Source organism: Sorghum bicolor, chromosome 3, assembly GCF_000003195.3.
Source record: "Sorghum bicolor cultivar BTx623 chromosome 3, Sorghum_bicolor_NCBIv3, whole genome shotgun sequence".
In the NCBI taxonomy this organism is placed as follows: domain Eukaryota; kingdom Viridiplantae; phylum Streptophyta; class Magnoliopsida; order Poales; family Poaceae; genus Sorghum; species Sorghum bicolor.
The window spans coordinates 63,760,380-63,778,139 of NC_012872.2; the positions used below are offsets into that span (position 1 = coordinate 63,760,380).

The window sequence follows — 17,760 nt, forward strand, 5'->3', positions numbered from 1 at the left end:
GTTAAAGCATCTTAAGTTTGACCTTATACCAAATAAGTCTTCATTAATTAAATTTTCATAGTGTACTTAATTGATATATCATAAATCTTTATAGTTCTTTCTACAATTTTGGTTAAATTTGAGATGCTTTGATTCTCCAAAAAAAATTAGAATGACTTATACTTTGAAACAAGGGAGTAGCTTATAAATTTTAATTCTCGGTCCCTCCATCCCTCCCCCATATTGAAACAAAACTACTATTTTCCTCAAATGCACTAAAACATAGTTTTTGTGCAAGCATGATCTAATGGTCTACAGTTGCTATTCGAATGTTTAGGATATATTGGAAGACATTCTTTGGCAGCACTGTTTTATTGCCAGCTGTGGTGACCAAATGAGAATTGCAGTGAAGGCTTCTGTTGAGCTCATTGCAGTGGTGGCCTATAATGAACCCAGGCTCGGGTCGCGTCATCGCGTGGCGCTCAAGAGTCAAGACGAGCCAAAGCCACAAGCCCCACAAACGTGGCGAAAAATACCTGCCGTAGAAGTCCCAGTGATAAATCCAAAATCCTCGCGACCACCCCCAAGTCCCCCATCGGCACGCGGTGGGCAACGGCGAAACCCCCCGCGGCGCGGCGGGGCGACTGGCGATCACCCCGCCCGGCCCACGTGCACGTCGACCGACCTCCCCAACGGTGTACCGTGGCGGGCGCTGGTGGGTGCGTTCGGTACGGGTCGGTGGGGGCAGAGCGCGCGGACGGCCACGCACACGCACCCGCTAGTATGCACGGACGGACGCGCTCGCGCACGCGCCCGGCGGGCGGCGCACGCAAGTGACGCGCGCACGCGGGGCCGACGAGGAGGGTCCGGCACTCGGCCGGCGCCACGCGTGACCCCCGCGCCGCCTCGCTTTCCGCGGCCCGCGCCTTGAGGTCGACTCCCCCCACACGTGCATCGGCGTCGAGCGCGGACGCGTGCCGACCGGGCGTTCGTTCCCTCTTTTCCACGTCCGATTCGGAGAGTCCGGGCCGGCAGGCAGTTCGTTGACGCGGCCGGTCCGGTCCGGGCAAGGCGCTAGCTACGCACGACCACCGTTGCCTCTCCGGCCCCATCGCTGTCCGACGAATGCCATGCCGGATTAGATAGATTCGGCAGGCAAGGGAGCCAGGGACACGAACCGAAACACCCTCGACTTGGAGGCAGGTTAGTGACTAGCGAGGCTCGATCGGTTTCTACTTTCTACAGCTGGACAGCTGGTGGCCCGGGCCGTCGGGTTTCAGCGTGCATGACAGCGCACGCCATGGAACGCGCGACGCAACCAACGCTCGCCGCCCGTCCCCTTTTGCGCTGCGCTCGCTTATGTGTCAAGCAACCCCCGGCCGTGGGACGGTGGTGGCCGGATTCGTATAATAAGGGCACTCACAATGCAGACTCTATGATAAAGTCTAAAGTTATTTATTACCTCGAACAATGTAGATTTGGAGTCTAAATAGGACTTGGAGTCTTATTTTTTCTACCTCTTTCTTCAATAAATATACTGTCACATCAGCGAAATATCATAAATAATATGTAATTAATTGTCTTAGACTCTGTGATAGAGTCTTGCATTGTGAGTGCCCTAAGCAGCAAGCCCATGGAGCGATTGGCCGGCCGGACAGAGCTGCCGTGCACGCGGGGGATGAGAATGAGATCCAGCTCCAGCTAATTCGATCGGGTTAGCACGCTAATGTAATGGGCATTTAGCGCCGGCTTGGTGGAGTCTACAAAAAAGACGCGATTACTGCCCTCAGCCGCGTGTGCTGATGATGACCAGCTACGAGCCTAGTACTAGCGCTGCTTCCACTCGATCGATCTCCAACCTAAAAAAAACGACCATGACAGCGACGCGCCTTGGCTCTGACGGGAGTAATAAGGCCTTGTTTAGTTCGCAAAAATTTTCAAGATTTTCCGTCGCATCGAATCTTTGGCCGCATGTATAGAGCTTTAAATATAAATGAAAATAAAAACTAATTGCACAGTTTACCTGTAATTTGTGAGATGAATCTTTTGAGCCTAGTTACTTTATGATTGGACAATGTTTGTCAAATAAAAACGAAAGTGCTACAATAGGCAAAAACCCAAATTTTTGCCAACTAAACAAGGCCTAAGTCTGTGGAAAAAGATGCGCTTTCCCTTCCTTTTTATACCGTCCAAAAATGACAAGCTCGTATGCTAGCTGCCTAGCTCTGTCCTGAATCCCCAATCAATCTCACCTACTACAACACTCCGTTCCGTCGTTTCTTTCCAAGCAGTTCACTCGCACTCACAGTCACAGACTTCGACACCACACCGACGGCAGCGGCACCAAACTGCCAAAGGAAACCGAACACAACTCGGCCATGCCCCCCTGGCTGGTGGCTGCGGATAAGCACGCCGGGAGATCACCACGAGCGCCTGGAACGAAAGAGACACCGACGGCCCGGCCGCCCAACCAACTCGGGCGCGCGCGTACGTGGCGCGCCTTTTGGGCGTGCATGGCGTGGCGTTTGCGTTGCGTTTGGTGGCCTCGTCTATCTACTGGGGGGGACGGAAAGGGTGTGGTCGTGAGAAAAACTGGGAGCCATGCAAATATTGTCCGGCCTGTTTTGTTTGTATGTTTCTGTGTTGACATCAACTGGTTTTAAAATATCCTGGCCCTGAGTCCATGGGTCTATTTCATACCAAAGTAAAGTACCGTGCTGCACTGTACTAGACAATAGTAAACGAGTTGTTTCGGAATATTCAGCTGGAATCGACCGTAAGGTATTTCCGTTGTACGTACAAAATTATGCGGACAATATTATAATTTCTGTACCTAAACGATCATCATCCAATACCTAGACTAAATCTAGGAATTATACAAAACAAATTCATCTTACAAACCTTTCAAAGTTCGTACTATTCCTCATGTATATTTCATAACAATTCCTCAGATTCCTGGCCAATCCAAGTCTGGGTGTGCAGGTAGCATTTGGAGCTTTTAATTTGGTGAACGGTGATGATTGAACCAGGGTCCTCGGAACATATTCGTTGCAGCCATTCCCGTGACAAAGAATATTCCACTTACCAATAATTCTAATCTCGAAGGAAAAATAACAAGGAAAAAGCAGAGAAAAGGCCCCCCTGCTGCACCACCCAAAACGGCATCCAGCAGCGCTGCCGTCCACATATCTCAGCTTTCGTCCTTAAACAAAGAGCGCCGCGTGCTGCTTTTTTGGAGCATCATGTTTGGTACCAACTCTTTCCTTGACAACTTCCTTCTAGATGCTGATGCTGATGCTGTGTTTCAGTTTCGGCACGGAAAAAGCTTTTTGAAAAGGCTCAACACTTGGATTGGAGGCCAATGGACATTGGGAGGAGAAAAAAAAAAGATATCTATAGTGAAATGGTCTCTGTGGTGGACTGGAAGTCCAGAGGATTGATGGCTTGCTCTGCTGAAAATGGACAGATGGTTACCAGAATAGCGTCAACACCACTCGACAATCCAGCAACAGAATTTGGTTGCAAGTTGCAACTGTATGCTACTACCACTTGCACCATGCTTGTCTCCTGGCGTTCCCTTTGCTTGAAGCGTTATTCTGCAATTTTAAGAGTAGACAATTCTCGTTATCAAGAGTCACCGAAAGTGGCCCAAGGTAACTCCTCACTTTCAGGTTTCTAGGAGGCTAGGACAAAAACCGAAATTCTTCGACGTCGGCCTTGTTTACTTTCCAGAAAAATTTGCAAAATTTTTCACATTTCTCGTCACATCGAATCTTTAGACACATGCATGGAGTATTAAATATAGACGAAAATAAAAACTAATTGCACAGTTTGGTCGAAATTGACGAGACGAATCTTTTGAGTCTAGTTAGTCTATGATTGGACAATATTTGTCAAATACAAACGAAAGTGCTACCGTGTCCATTTCCCAAAATTTTTCGGAACTAAACAAGGCCGTAGAGATTCAGGATTTTGCTAACGTCATTGCTATTATTGTCGAGTGAGCTAGGGCTCGGTGACCGGGTCTAACAAATTTATTGTTATTTTCTAAGCACGTTTGTTAAACATATAAGATCCTTTTAAACAAACGAACTGGAACATCTTTAATCGTACGAACGAAAACATGACAAAAAAACTATAAGGATGACGCGCACAAGAAAAATATCATGAGGGATACTTTTTAATGAGGTTTAAACTCATCTAGATCCTTAAAATTTCCTATGAGTTAAGCCTTTTAATTGGAATTTCATGGGATTTGTATGAACTTAATTCTTTGTTCCAAAGTGCCTTATGGAAAAAAAAAACTGCCTCACAGAAAAAAAATTCCTACAAGGTTACAATCCAAAATTCATGTAATTTCCTTTGTTCCAAGGGGCGTTGGTTTTTCTGTTTTAAAAGATTAATTACCAAAATGATATTGCTCATGTATCTAGATATCTCAAACTATAAATCCTTCCTCCATTATTTTTTACATGTCATTTTAGTTTTGTCCTAAATCAATTATTTTGAACTTTGACCTTCAATTTCAAAAAGAATATGTATGTTAACAACAAAATATTTATGTTCTTTAGTTAACTATGGCAAATAAATACTTCTATAAAATATAATTACATGTTGTGAAACTATATAATTTTTAAAATTGATGGTCAAGGGAGAAAAATGTTTAACTTAGGAGAAAGCTAATCCGATATATAAAAAAGGATGGATGGGGTAAATCATTTAACCTGAGGGTGGCAAAGTGGGCCGGTGGGGTCTATGGTCACGTGATTGTCTTTTTGTGGTATTGTGGTATGGCAATCAATCGAACATGCATGTGGGAAACTTAAGGACATGTTGCTTTCACTATCGTATTATCATTTCATTTCATAATAGATACATCAAAGATCGAACATCTATGATTCTATATTGTGAAAAAAAATGGAGAAGCAAGGACAAGATTCTAAACCTTAAGCTCGTGATAGAGTTTCAGATAGGAGTTGACAAATAGAAACCACACTATGAATTTGAACCGGATACTCTGGCGTGCATTGTAGTTTGCATGTAGTATTTCAAACTGAAAATTGTGACAATGGACAAAGAAAACACGCAGCAGTGTTTTTTTGAGAGGAAAATGTTTTTTTTAAAGAAGTAATAAATAAATATTGTCGAACTCTTATGATGTATTGCCTCCATTCTAAATTCTAAGATGTTTTCAAACATACATTATTTTTACTATTTATTAAAATCTAGAAAAAACCAAAACATCTTATAATTTAGAATGGAAAGAGTAGCATACATGATTTGGCAAATACTTAGGAATGTATACATTGCTTTATAGCAGTTTGAGCTTAAAGATGAGTCTCAATGAAGATTTCACCATCATCATTAAATAAGGTGCCAAATAGCGGAAAAAATGGATGGCATAGTTATGGCTTATGGAAAGGTAAGGGAGTGGATTTTATTTGGATGAAACTTAGTACCGTATGTACTAATAACATTAGGGCAAAAGTTCTGTTTCATTGAATCTATGTCCAATCAGATGCACCATATTAATTGTTATGACCAGCCTATGAAATAACAAAATCACATTACGTATTGGAGGGTTTTTTCTAGCATGAATGCTACTACTCTCTCTTTTCTAAATTATAAGTCATTGTAACTAAATATATAGTATGTCTAGATACATAGCAAAATAAATGTAAAAAAAAGTTAAAGTGACTTATAACTTAGAACGAAGAAAACAGTACTGAGAATCTCTATTTGACCTAATAGCATGAGAAAATCCAAACTTTATAATAGCTCTTTTTTCCTCTCGAAAATTAAAATTTACCGGAGGTAATGCTTTATTTTGTACTGCGGCTTTATTTTGTACTGTGATTGGTATGATTTCTGTCCTCATATTTTTCTCTAAGTTATCTTGTGTAATAAAAAAAACTTGACAAGATCGTCAGAGAATCGAATCCGAGGAGGAAGCGCTCACACTCAGAGGTCGCCTAGTACAGAGGATCAGGACCTACTTCACACACCCATTCCATTAACAATGGACCCTCCTACCATTCACCACTAACCAAACTGCTAGCCCACTGCCAAATCCACACCCAATACCACCATTAGTGAGACAAACAATCATAGAGGAGAGAGAAAAGCACGGTACTGGAGCAGCACAGAGCTAGATTAGCAGCCACACCAAAATAATATAAATATAAAATAAAATAGACTAAGCAATCCTGTCCAAACTAAAAAAATGCATCCTATAGAAAGAGATAGAGAAAAGCACCATTCACACATACAAATAACATAAGAGATAAATAGGTGAGAATGAGATTGAGTGACATACAAGCCAGACTGAAAGCCCTCTTTCTCCCTCCCTCATGATCTTATCCCTTCTTTAGCATCTCATCTACCACTGCGATTGCCAATCTCTCTCTAGTTTCCCCACCTCTTCCTCTAATCCCCTTGACGTGCCTCGGAATTTGAGATCCTATTTTTCAGAAGCCTGTTAGTACTACCTCGAAGGGGAAAAATGAATTCTTTTTTATGTAGGTTTCCATGCTACTAGTTTTCTTTGGGAGCCATAAATTCACCTGCCGCGTCTAGTATTTCGGAAATATTTTGTATTTAAAGCGAGAGAGAGAGAGAGAGAGAGAGAGAGAGAGAGGGGAGAGAGAGAAGTAAGCAGCAGCCGAGTCCGAGCATCTCTCTATTTCCCTCGCCCAGCTCTCAGATCCGAAGCCCGGAAGGAAATCGCGCCAACAGGCCCTAGCCCCAGATGCGCGCCGCCGCTTGCTACAGGCGCTGCTGCTACTGCTTCTAGGGGGTCCTGCGGAGATGCTGGGCGTCGAGCCCGAGGGCAGAGGCGGCGCGTCCTCCTCCGCCGCCGCAGGTGAGGCTCCTGGCCGCTGAATCCGCTGCGCTGGTGGGTTTCTTGCCGCGTTGGTCTGGTCGCCGGTTCGTTCGGTTGTTGGTGTTGGTTGGCTGGTTGTTGGTGCTGTTCGGGTCGATTTGGTGGGTGCTCTGGTCGGCGCCTCTGTTGCGGTGTTTCTGATGCGAATTTTCGGGGCTACGATGGAGAATTGTTCCAGTGAGGCCTTTGGGTTCAAGAACCTTTAACAAAAAAAATCGTTTTTTCTGCTGGAATTGTTTCCTGTGATGTTCTTGCGTTTAGTTCGTGGTTGTTGCTCGTAGTCAGGGTTGAACATAGTCGCCTCTTGACGATGCTGAGATGATCTGACGTTTCTTGGTGCAGAGAATTTTGACGCTGGGCAGTATGCCTTCTTCGGGAAGGAGCCACTGGAGGGGTTCGAGCTCGGGGGCTTGGAGGAAGCCGGCGGCAGTGATGCCAATGGCGGTGGATTCAGTGGGCCAGATGAGGGGCTGTACCGGCTGAACTCTGTTGGAGATGAGGTGCAGATTCCAGAACCACCATATCTACAAAGTTGCCATATTGTTTCTTTATAAATTGTGTGCCTACCGTTCCTCGCTTGTGCGTTTGGTTCCCATGTATGCTTTATTTCTTTCTCGGTACATGTCAATTTTTGCATGGCCTAACTGATAGTGGAAGATTAGTGCGGGGAGCAATCCAGAATATATTCCTGTGGGCCGCAAGGACAAAATTTAGTGGAATTGAGGTTCACATCAGTAGTGCCCCAAAATTGGGCACTTGAGTGATTGTAGTGGAATATTGTGCGCTTGATTGTAGGCAACCTAGATGTGTGGAATAATGGTTCTAAGTTTGCTTGGTAGCACAAGAGCTTAGTTTGGATTGGGTTATTAGCTTCATTTGGATTGAGTTATTCACGACAGAGACGGAAGAAGAGTATTCTTGCACACATCATTTTGTTGAATTGTTAAGACACTGTTGAGAATAACTAGAACATTGTAGGAGGTGTTTTTTTAGGAAAGGGTAGTAACACTGGATGCTCTATTTGGATGAAGTGACAATAATGAAATAAATAGTGTTCACAGTGGCCTTTCTTGAGATTTTGGTGTGGTTGAGCTTCTCCACCCTCAAATATTTTTTCAGGCACAAACTGACTTATCTTCTGTGTTTTGGGATCCATATAGTTGATTGCAAGGATAACCATAAGGCTTTGTTTTACAATGAAGTGCATCCATAGTACTACTTGTTGAAATGTAGCTAATGACAAATTAACATATCCAACTTTTAGTGGGTACGGTTAATTACTTGGAATTAACAAGCACATCTAAAACTGTCACTTGGAGTTTATTATGATGATCAAAGTCTACATAAAGTACTTAATGATGAAGTAGCTGTAGTGTTCAACCTTTGATTTGATAACCTTTGAAACTGATGTTCTATTGAGGTGCATGCATGTGTAACTGGGGTCCCTCCCTATACTGCTGTACATGACACTTTTTTAGTGCTTTGATTTCTTTTCATTCTGAATTCTGAAGCTCAATATTTATACACTCACGATATGTTTCAATCCCAACTATTGTGCTATGCAGATTGATGATCTGAGTAACCTGTCTGACATTGATGATCTTGCAAGCACCTTTGCTAAGGTATGTCACTTGTTTTGAAACTTAACTTTATCTGGCTTTGGTGTATTTGCTTTGATGAGTCGTATGCTCCCTTTTAATAGCAGATGTTTCTGGGCCCAGTTATACAAGTAGCTAGCTCATTCAAATTTGTATCTAGGCATTTGAAACGATATGAGAAGAACGGTTATACATATATTTTTTTAATTGAATCGATCTGAGTTCTGAATGGAACTTGAGACCATAATTCAATGCAACCTTTATGCTTAATGATATCCATTGAAGTTTTCGTTATCGCCATAGCTAACAGGCTTTTATTAGGCCATGTACCAGTGAGGCAGTGCTCCCAGCAGGACTGGATAATGACACAGCTTAAACACATGTTTGCACTTTTGGCATGACAATGATATGAATCATGACCTACATTTTTCAAATCTTAGGCACCAGTTAAAGCTGTTTTGCTCCTATATTCGTAGGCTGTAGCAATTGAACATGGTTTAAGGATGATATTCTTTTTCTAAGTAATCTTGTATTGCTTCCTCATGGATTGGTTTATGGATGGCTTTGTTTTAGCCTTTCCTTTTGTGCTTGCTTGCTGTTATGCTTTCTTTCTGTTACTTGGCACACACTGAAAATTCACACCTTTTCTGGCAGTTGAACCGAAGCATTAGTGGAACCCGGAATCCTGGTGTTATTGGGGACAGGAGATCCATTTCACGAGGAAGTGAGTGATATTTCTTCCCTTATGGCATGTTGCTCTGAGGTGTAATACTATGGTGTTTATTTTGTGTTATGTCTGGTCTGAAGTCACATGCCCAAACTATAGTGGTTTCGGAATTGTCAGTTCGTTTGTTGACTATATGTTCTTTCTGCTGTGCCTTATAGTTTGATTTTTTTTAATATATTTTTAATATTTTTTGTGTAATGTTTAGCCTGAGCGAGGTAAGGAGGCTGCTTTGTATGGAACTCTTTCCCTTTTTCTCTATTTATTAATACAAATATACACATCTCTCCTGTGTGTTCGAGAGAAAAAATTAGCCTGACATGTGTAACTGTGAATTTGAGGGAATCTTATTATATCAAGAGTCTGACATAATTATTGCCTTAAGAATTTTTCTTTTGCAGAATTATCTGTCAGATAATCAGATTTCATATATGCCTAAGTTTCATTTTTTCACTGAACCATGCAACAACCTTTTCAGGTTCTTTAACTGTTGACTGGGCTGAGGATGTGGAGTTTTCAAACTGGGGAGATCAAGACGTATTTGAAAATGAGGAATTCCACGAAAGTAAAAGATGGTGGTCATCCAATTCTTCAGTTCAGCAAGGGGATTCTAACTCCAGACCACTAAGTCGAACATCTTCCTACCCTCAGCAGCCACTGCAGCACCGGTCAAGTGAACCTATCGTTTTACCAAAGACATCTTCATTTACCTCATTCCCACCACCTGTTGCTGCTGCTGGTGGTAGATCCCCTTACCCTGCTCAAGGCCTTACACGTCATGGGAGCATTCCATCAATTGGTGCTGGGCTCCAAATGGGTTCTCCAGGCATGTCACTTTCTGCTTCTCCATACCATATGGTCGGACCATCTCATGGGCTGCCATACACAGGAGGAATGCCTTATGGTGCTCTTAACCTGCCTGTAAACAATCCTGTGCAAAATGATTGGTCGAACCATGGTAACCCTTTCACTGGGGAACATCTTAATCTACTGCCCAACTTATTGCACAAACAATTATCACTTCCTAATAGCCCAATGCCATCACTCCTGTTTTCTCAGCATCAGCAGAGATTGGCACAGGTCCAATCACCCCATCAGAATTACCTCAATATAACTCCACACCTGCTATATCCCCATCACTCTGCAGAGATTACAGGCAGGTTTGATTCTGTTGGCAGTTCTCATTCATCAAGAGACAAGAGATCAAGGTCGGGGAGGGGAAAGCATAGCCTTCGCTTCTCTCAACCACCATCTGATACTGGTAGCCAGAATGGTGACAGCGGAGGTATAAAGTTTAGATCCAAGTACATGTCATCTGAAGAGATTGAATCAATCTTAAGGATGCAGCATTCTGCAAGTCACAGCAGTGATCCTTATGTTGTTGATTACTACCATCAAGCTTGTATGGCAAAAAGAGGCGCCACTTCTAAGCAAAAGACCAATTTCTCCCCAACATCAATGAAAGATATACCATCCAAGTCTCGATCCAGCAGTGATCAGCACACATATCTTCAGGTTGATGCTCTTGGAAGAGTATCTTTCTCTTCCATACGTAGGCCTCGGTCTCTTCTTGAGGTTGACCATCCTTCATCTGCTGATGGCTCCCATGATCAGAAGTCTACTGTGAGGCCCCTGGAGAAAGAACCAATGCTTGCAGCAAGAGTCACTGTTGAAGATGCCCTTTGCCTTCTTCTTGAGGTTGATGACACTGACCGTCTGTTGCAGTCTAGCCAGTCACAGGACAACATTTTCCAACTGAAGCGGAGACGGCAAGTCCTCCTGGAAGGTCTAGCAGCATCACTGCAGTTTGTTGATCCTCTCGGACCCAGCAAATCTGGTCATTCATCTGGGTTAGCCCTGAAGGACGATGTTGTTTTTCTTCGCATTGTTTCTCTGCCCAAAGGACGTAAGTTTTTAGCACGTTACCTTCGGCTTCTTGTCCCTGGCAGCGAGTTGACCCGGATAGTATGCATGGCAATTTTTCGCCATTTGAGGTTCTTGTTTGGGGGTTTGCCATCAGACTCTAGTGCAGCAGAAACTACAGTTGCTCTTGCAAAGACTCTTTCATCTTGTGTGCATCACATGGAACTTGGTGCTCTTAGTGCCTGCCTTGCTGCTGTTGTCTGTTCATCTGAACAGCCACCCCTGCGCCCTCTTGGTAGTTCTGCTGGTGATGGGGCTTCTCTAGTTATTAAATCAGTACTGGATCGAGCAACTGAGTTACTGACTGATCGCCATGCTGCAGCCAGCTACACTGTGCCAAACCGTGCTCTCTGGCAGGCATCGTTTGATGCTTTCTTTGGTCTTCTAACAAAATACTGTGTCAGTAAGTTTGAAAGTATTCAGCAGATGTTTGTCATGCAGGCACCAAGCTCAGGAATTGGACCTGAGGCTTCCAAAGCTACTAGTAAGGAGATGCCTGTTGAGCTACTTCGTGCAAGCCTTCCTCATACAAACGAGCAGCAACGCCAGCGGCTTCTTGATTTTGCTCAGAGATCCATGCCAGTAACAGGTTTCAATCCCTCAGGTGCTAGAGGTGGGCACATCACTTCAGAATCTGTTCCTGGTTGATGTAACCGAAGGAGACACACAAGGGCAAAGAGTCAATGCTTTTAAACATTGATGAGCTGGTCTTCAGCTGATAATTATTGTATCTGAAGACATGCATGCCCCATTATAAGTTGTGAGCGAGCTTGGAGAAGTTCCATTTGCTCAGGAAAGTAGCCTTCACTTCAGGTTGTGACGTAAGTTTAGGTTTCAGAGTAATCGAATAGACCAGTGAAATCTGCCTTATGTGGGTCATTTAATATAGCACCCACCTGATGATATTATAATAGACTATGCATGTACGTACCTATACTGTTGTAACTCTGTGCAGTGTTGAAACTGGTGGTCATGGGGCATTTTAGTTTTTAACATTTATCTGCTCCAGCGAAGAAGACCATTGTGGGCGTAGTTTTTAGCCTGAGAAGAAGACCTCTGGTGAGCGGGCAGGCACATTTGCATTCCTACCAGTCTAGCAGTGATTGTACAGGTTGGGTTATCGCTTATCAGGGACTTTCTGCTTGTTATTTTTCACGAGTGGAAGGTGCCCAGTATCAGGTGTCAAAGTATGTGGGGGGTGGTTTACTGGTTTAGCGTCTTGTTTACTTCACTTAGGTCAAAATGTGTTCGAATAATGGAGTACTCTTTTTAGGCTTTGGTAAAGATACATTCTTCTAGTTCTTAAGTCTAAGGTTTCAGATCCAGATACCCACTGATATTGTTATAGTGGAATCCTGGAACAGGAAATGTACCCTTTTACATTTCTACAGTTGATGTTCTTCGTAGGTCACTGGACTGGTTTGCACATTTTGGGTTTTATTTATATACTGACATACTGTTATTTATTAAGCTACTCGTGAGTCTTGGGCTCTTTGGCCGCTAGTCTTTGTGCAAATGTTTGCTTTGTTCTTTGTTGATTATTTGCTGTCTGCCTTCATCATGTTCCCCTATATTCCCAGCGGAGTGTGGAGGCGTCTGCATTCCCGAACTGTGCGGTTCCAGCTTGAATTCGTTCATTCAAAAATACTAATTGTTAACTCCATTTAACATCGTGATGTGAAAATATTGATATTAGGCCTTGTTTAGATTGGAGATGAAAATTTTTTTAGTGTTACATCAGATGTGTCGGAAGGATGTCATGAGGGCTTTTTAGAAACTAATAAAAAAACAAATTACATAGCTAGTTTGGAAACTACAAGACAAATCTATTAAGTATAATTAATCTGTCATTAGCAATATGAGTTACTGTAGCACTTAAGGATAATCATGAACTAACTAGGCTTAAAAAATTTGTCTCGTGATTTTCAACCAAATTATGTAATTAGTTTATTTTTTTATCTATATTTAATGTTCTATGTATGTGTCAAAGATGGGATGGATGAAAATTTTTTGGGTGGGGAATAAACAGGCCTTATTGACTGTTTCGTTCATCTGAATCAATGAGTTGCAGTCGCTCTATTGTTTAAAGAATCACATTTGATATTCTTGCAATAGAAAAAAGGTATGAATTGATTCACGTTCCATCCTGTTGCGCTTAGTTTTTTCTTAATAGCAGGGCGTAAAAGGTTGCCTAGATCGATATGACGCTCATACAGAAGATTGTTCAAATAATAACATCTGATCTGAGCATCCTTTGTAAATGTCAGGACTTGTTTGGAATTGAACCCAAAAAATCGTTTTGATTCCCTAGCACTAGAAAATCCAGGGTAAAATCCTGCGTTTGCTGGAGTTAGCGCATTCCAAGTCACGCTAAACTTGATCAAATGGAAATTAAGCCACCAACACCACAATTCTACAAACCCTGCCTCGTCTACGACTGTGACCTACCAACACACCCACATTTTGACCAAATTCCTCGCAACGGCGACAAAACCCAGGAACAAGCAGCAGCAGGAGCCAGCAAGGCAGGCGATCAAAAACCAGCCAAGCACTTCATCCTTGGTATCATCGCCGGCCTAATATCGCCCCCCTATTATACCCCTGGCTTCTGAAATCGTCGAGCTGGTTTGTCTCCCACACAGGGGGTAAAACGGGAACGCTAAAACCTCACCCCTCCGCTCCGCTTGGAAGTTGGAACACATCACCTCCACGGCTACACACCGCTCCGCACCACGACGACCGCGCCCGGCCCGATTCCGCCGGCCGGTAACGATGCAGAGCTCGCTCGCGCGGCCGCTGCGGCCGCCGGTACTGGCCGGATGCGGCGGTAGACGGGGCCACGGGGCCCCACGCGGCTCGGTATCCGTGGCACGGTGCCGCGCTGAGGCGGCGCCGCCGACGGTGGGGACGGCGTCTAGGGCGCCTGCGGGCCCGTACACCGGGAGGGACCCGGAGGTGAAGAAGCCCGCGTGGCTGCGGCAGCGCGCTGCGCAGGGGGACAAGTACGCTCGCCTGCGGGAGTCCATCGGCGAGCTCAAGCTCAACACCGTCTGCGTCGAGGCACAGTGCCCCAACATCGGCGAGGTATGATCCGCGCCAGCGGTTTCTGCGGGAGGAGCGCTTCGGTTTGGTTTCAGTGTTGGGTTCTGACGGAACCGGTTGCTTTGGGGGGCTCAGTGTTGGAACGGAGGTGGAGGGGCCGGCGGCGAAGGGGACGGCATCGCGACGGCCACCATCATGGTGCTTGGTGACACCTGCACGCGCGGCTGTCGATTCTGCGCTGTGAAGACCAGCAACAAGCCGCCCCCGCCGGATCCCCTGGAGCCTCTAAACACGGCTTTGGCAGTTGCAAGCTGGGGGTATGATCTCTAGTAATCCTGCCTGATTGAACATCTGCAGATTAAAAACTGTTAGGTTCTCATAATTCTGAGCGAAGATAATTGATGCAACTGTAATTGGTGATATCAAAGTAGACATAACACTTGATAGTGCATTTTTACTATAAATTGTATGTTAATCACTGTTCATTTGCTGTTTATGTGGTTGATTACATGGCTGATCTAAGGTATTATGTTCTTTCCAGAGTAGACTATGTTGTGCTAACCAGTGTCGATAGAGATGACTTACCTGATGGTGGAAGCAGCCATTTTGCTCAGACAGTGAGAGCTTTAAAGGTCTGCCTAATCCCATGTGTTTTGCTGTGCCTTAATTTGCCTAATTTGTTAGAATTTGAACTTGTGTAGAAGTACTGGCTGATGTTTTCTGAATTTTCTCTTCAGGAGCTCAAACCTGGAATACTGGTGGAGTGCTTAACCTCGGATTTTCGAGGTGACCTGGAGGCTGTTTCATCTTTAGCAAACTCCGGCCTAGATGTTTATGCGCACAACATTGAAACTGTGAGGAGTCTGCAGAGGATTGTGAGGGATCCTCGGGCAGGGTAATGTGCTTCAGTCATTTCAGTAGCACTGTATTCAGTTTCTTTTAGAATTTCCGAAATCTAAACTCTGAAGTACAGTTAATTCAATTTCGACATGCAACTCTTTTTGGGAGTAAATTTCCACATGTCATTGACCCCCTAGAGATTACTACCCATTAAAAGTTCTGAAAGAATTAATTTTAAACAGTTAAGTTCCAGACTTTTGGTCATTTAACATTGTGTATTCTCAATTGTGATATGTTTATTCCACTTGTCCTTGTACATGTGGGTGCATGTACTATTACCATCATCAAATCTTCCCTGAGTGACGCAAGCTTTGGGAAAATGAAATGAGTATCTCATCTTAGGTTCATAGTAATGTGCTTGCATGAATCTTGAGGGTCTCTGGATGCCTAAGATATTTGATATAATGTACCTACATATACAACTAGAGCTTTCTTGTTGAAACTAGTTCCATTTGTTTCTACTTCAACCATGGAGTAGCACAGTTAAAAAAGATTCAACCAGGGGAAGAGACGTCCCCCTGCCTTTTCCCTTAAGAAGTTTGTGCCAGCCTTCGAACCCGGATCGGTGACACTGGGTTTCATTTAGGCCTGGAAGTAAATGGTCTAAGAGCAACTCTAGCAGGTCCCTCAAACAAGCCACCAAACTAAAATTTGAGGCCTCATGAAAAGAAGGGGTCCAGCAGGGCCCTATTCAAGCCCTCAAATTTGGGAGGCCCTCAAATCCCACCCTTCGGCCCTCAATCTCACGGGCGTTGACTGTGGCCCCTATTGGGTGGTTGGCTGTTTTCTCGCTCCCGCGCCTGCTCTTCCCTTCCCTCTGAGCCCTGTTCCTTCGGCTTGCTTCTTCTCTTCCTTCCTTGCCATGCCCTTTCCGCGGGTGCCCCTCCCCACCGCGCCCTGAGCCCTGGGGCGAGAAGCAGCGACTTTCATGATTTGAGGACTCATGCTGGAGATGCTCTAACCAGTGTAACTCAGGAGAAGCTGGTATGGAGTAGCATGGTTATTTTTACATCCCTTATTCTACTACCATGTCCTGGATGAAGCTGGCCTAGCAAAGGAAAACAAAGCGTTGTACCTTTTCGTTGCAGGATCCTGACCTCCAGCAATTCCCCAACATAATTGTGCATTTGTGGGGTCAGTCTTAATAGTTAAATCCATTTTATCGGCAACCATGAATCTAAACTTGATCCAGTTCCACCACATTTTATCAATTCAAGAATTTTATTTCTAGGTAGCAAGCTGCTGCTGAGCAATAACACAATGTGCATGAACGTGTTGTATTACACAACATGTGAAAAGAAACAGGTAGATATATTATACACATTACAAGCTTAAAATTAAGAATGAAGTCTTAAAAAAATTGATTGGATAAATTCCTGGTTGTGTTACTTTGTATTGTTAGTTTGTAATCGTTGAATGGATTTCCTATATATGGCTACTGACATTTTTGTAGAAAATAACTGGGTAGCTAACATGCGTTTGGGGCCCAATTTTCATGAGTTCATTTGAGTAGGTTTGATATAACTCTTGATCTGAACGCTAATGCTATTGTTGATGGCTTTACTCACAGAAATTATTAAACTAGTATCTTCTGGCAATGCCCAACTAACCTTTGTACTTATGTTCTATCTGATGAATCATGATATCTGACATTGTAAACATCTTTTCTGTCACCTCATGTTTACAGGTATGATCAGAGCTTGGCAGTTCTCAAGCATGCAAAAGATTGCAGGGAGGGCATGATTACAAAGTCTTCTATCATGCTTGGTCTTGGAGAGACTGATGAAGAGGTGAAACAAGCAATGATAGATCTACGGGCAATTGGTGTTGACATCCTTACTTTGGGCCAGTACTTGCAGGTTAGCTCAATACCCGCAGCGCCTATTGAATCTAGATATCCTGTCATCCCTTCTTCCTGTTATTAACATTGGGAGCTCTTTTTATATCAATCACAGCCAACAGAAAGACATCTAACAGTAAGAGAGTATGTGACTCCCGAGAAGTTCCAGTTTTGGAAGGAGTATGGAGAATCGGTCGGTTTCCGATATGTTGCTAGTGGACCCTTGGTAAGTGTTGCTGCTGATTACTCCCTCCAGTTGTACCCTCTAGACAGTAAAAACAAAAGAAAAAACAACTAATATGCCACCACTCTGAAATAAATGACACTATAATGTATAGCTAAAGTACCACACATCATGGTACTTCTCATATAAGTAACAAGAATTAACTTTATATCATTTGGTTTTTATCAGGTTCGGTCTTCCTACCGTGCAGGAGAGCTCTTTGTCCAAAATTTGGTCAGAAATAACAAAACTGGGTCTTCCTCATCTTAACCAAATATCTTCTGCTAGAGCAGTCCATGGGATCCCTACACACTGTATGTTAAAAGCGGCAAAACAAGAGTAGAACAGTGTAATCATCTGGTTCTTCCAAAAGCTGAGACACAGCTCCTTTTTCCTTTTCTTTTCGGATGGTATGCACACCTTTCCTCCCTGCTGTAGTTGCTTGCCCCTGTTGAATGAATAGAGAAAAAACGAGGATGACAATTCTTTTCTGTATACACGAAAAGGCTGTTCAAGTATACTAGCCTGTATGTATGAAACTGTCTCCATGTTTGGGATGATTACACATTGTTCTGTTCATCATTTCATTTTGATAAAAAAGAAAGAAAGAAAACGAGGAAAGCTGGAGAAAGAGGATATCGCACTTTA

General features: G+C 43.6%; 2 protein-coding genes across 2 annotated transcripts; both read left to right on the top strand.

Annotated features, from left to right (window-relative positions):
• LOC8072123 lies at positions 6,264–12,610 on the top strand. The gene is made up of 5 exons (XM_002456362.2): positions 6,264–6,841; positions 7,205–7,362; positions 8,428–8,484; positions 9,115–9,184; positions 9,663–12,610. The coding sequence occupies exons 1-5, from the start codon at positions 6,787–6,789 to the stop codon at positions 11,753–11,755; spliced, it is 2,433 nt and encodes an 810-aa protein (XP_002456407.1). The 5' UTR covers positions 6,264–6,786; the 3' UTR covers positions 11,756–12,610.
• Positions 13,540–17,760, top strand: LOC8072124 (lipoyl synthase, chloroplastic). The gene is made up of 7 exons (XM_002456363.2): positions 13,540–14,191; positions 14,285–14,466; positions 14,691–14,781; positions 14,887–15,044; positions 16,737–16,908; positions 17,005–17,115; positions 17,302–17,760. The coding sequence occupies exons 1-7, from the start codon at positions 13,880–13,882 to the stop codon at positions 17,380–17,382; spliced, it is 1,107 nt and encodes a 368-aa protein (XP_002456408.1). The 5' UTR covers positions 13,540–13,879; the 3' UTR covers positions 17,383–17,760.

Excerpts from the sequence above, each read along its gene's own strand:
- LOC8072124 (XM_002456363.2), top strand. The coding sequence starts at position 13,880 with ATGCAGAGCTCGCTCGCGCGGCCGCTGCGGCCGCCGGTACTGGCCGGA. Across the intron at positions 14,782-14,886 it reads AGACAGTGAGAGCTTTAAAG|GAGCTCAAACCTGGAATACT; the intron begins GTCTGCCTAATC and ends TTTTCTCTTCAG. Across the intron at positions 15,045-16,736 it reads GTGAGGGATCCTCGGGCAGG|GTATGATCAGAGCTTGGCAG; the intron begins GTAATGTGCTTC and ends TCATGTTTACAG.
- LOC8072123 (XM_002456362.2), top strand. The coding sequence starts at position 6,787 with ATGCTGGGCGTCGAGCCCGAGGGCAGAGGCGGCGCGTCCTCCTCCGCC. Across the intron at positions 7,363-8,427 it reads TGAACTCTGTTGGAGATGAG|ATTGATGATCTGAGTAACCT; the intron begins GTGCAGATTCCA and ends TGTGCTATGCAG. Across the intron at positions 8,485-9,114 it reads TTGCAAGCACCTTTGCTAAG|TTGAACCGAAGCATTAGTGG; the intron begins GTATGTCACTTG and ends CTTTTCTGGCAG.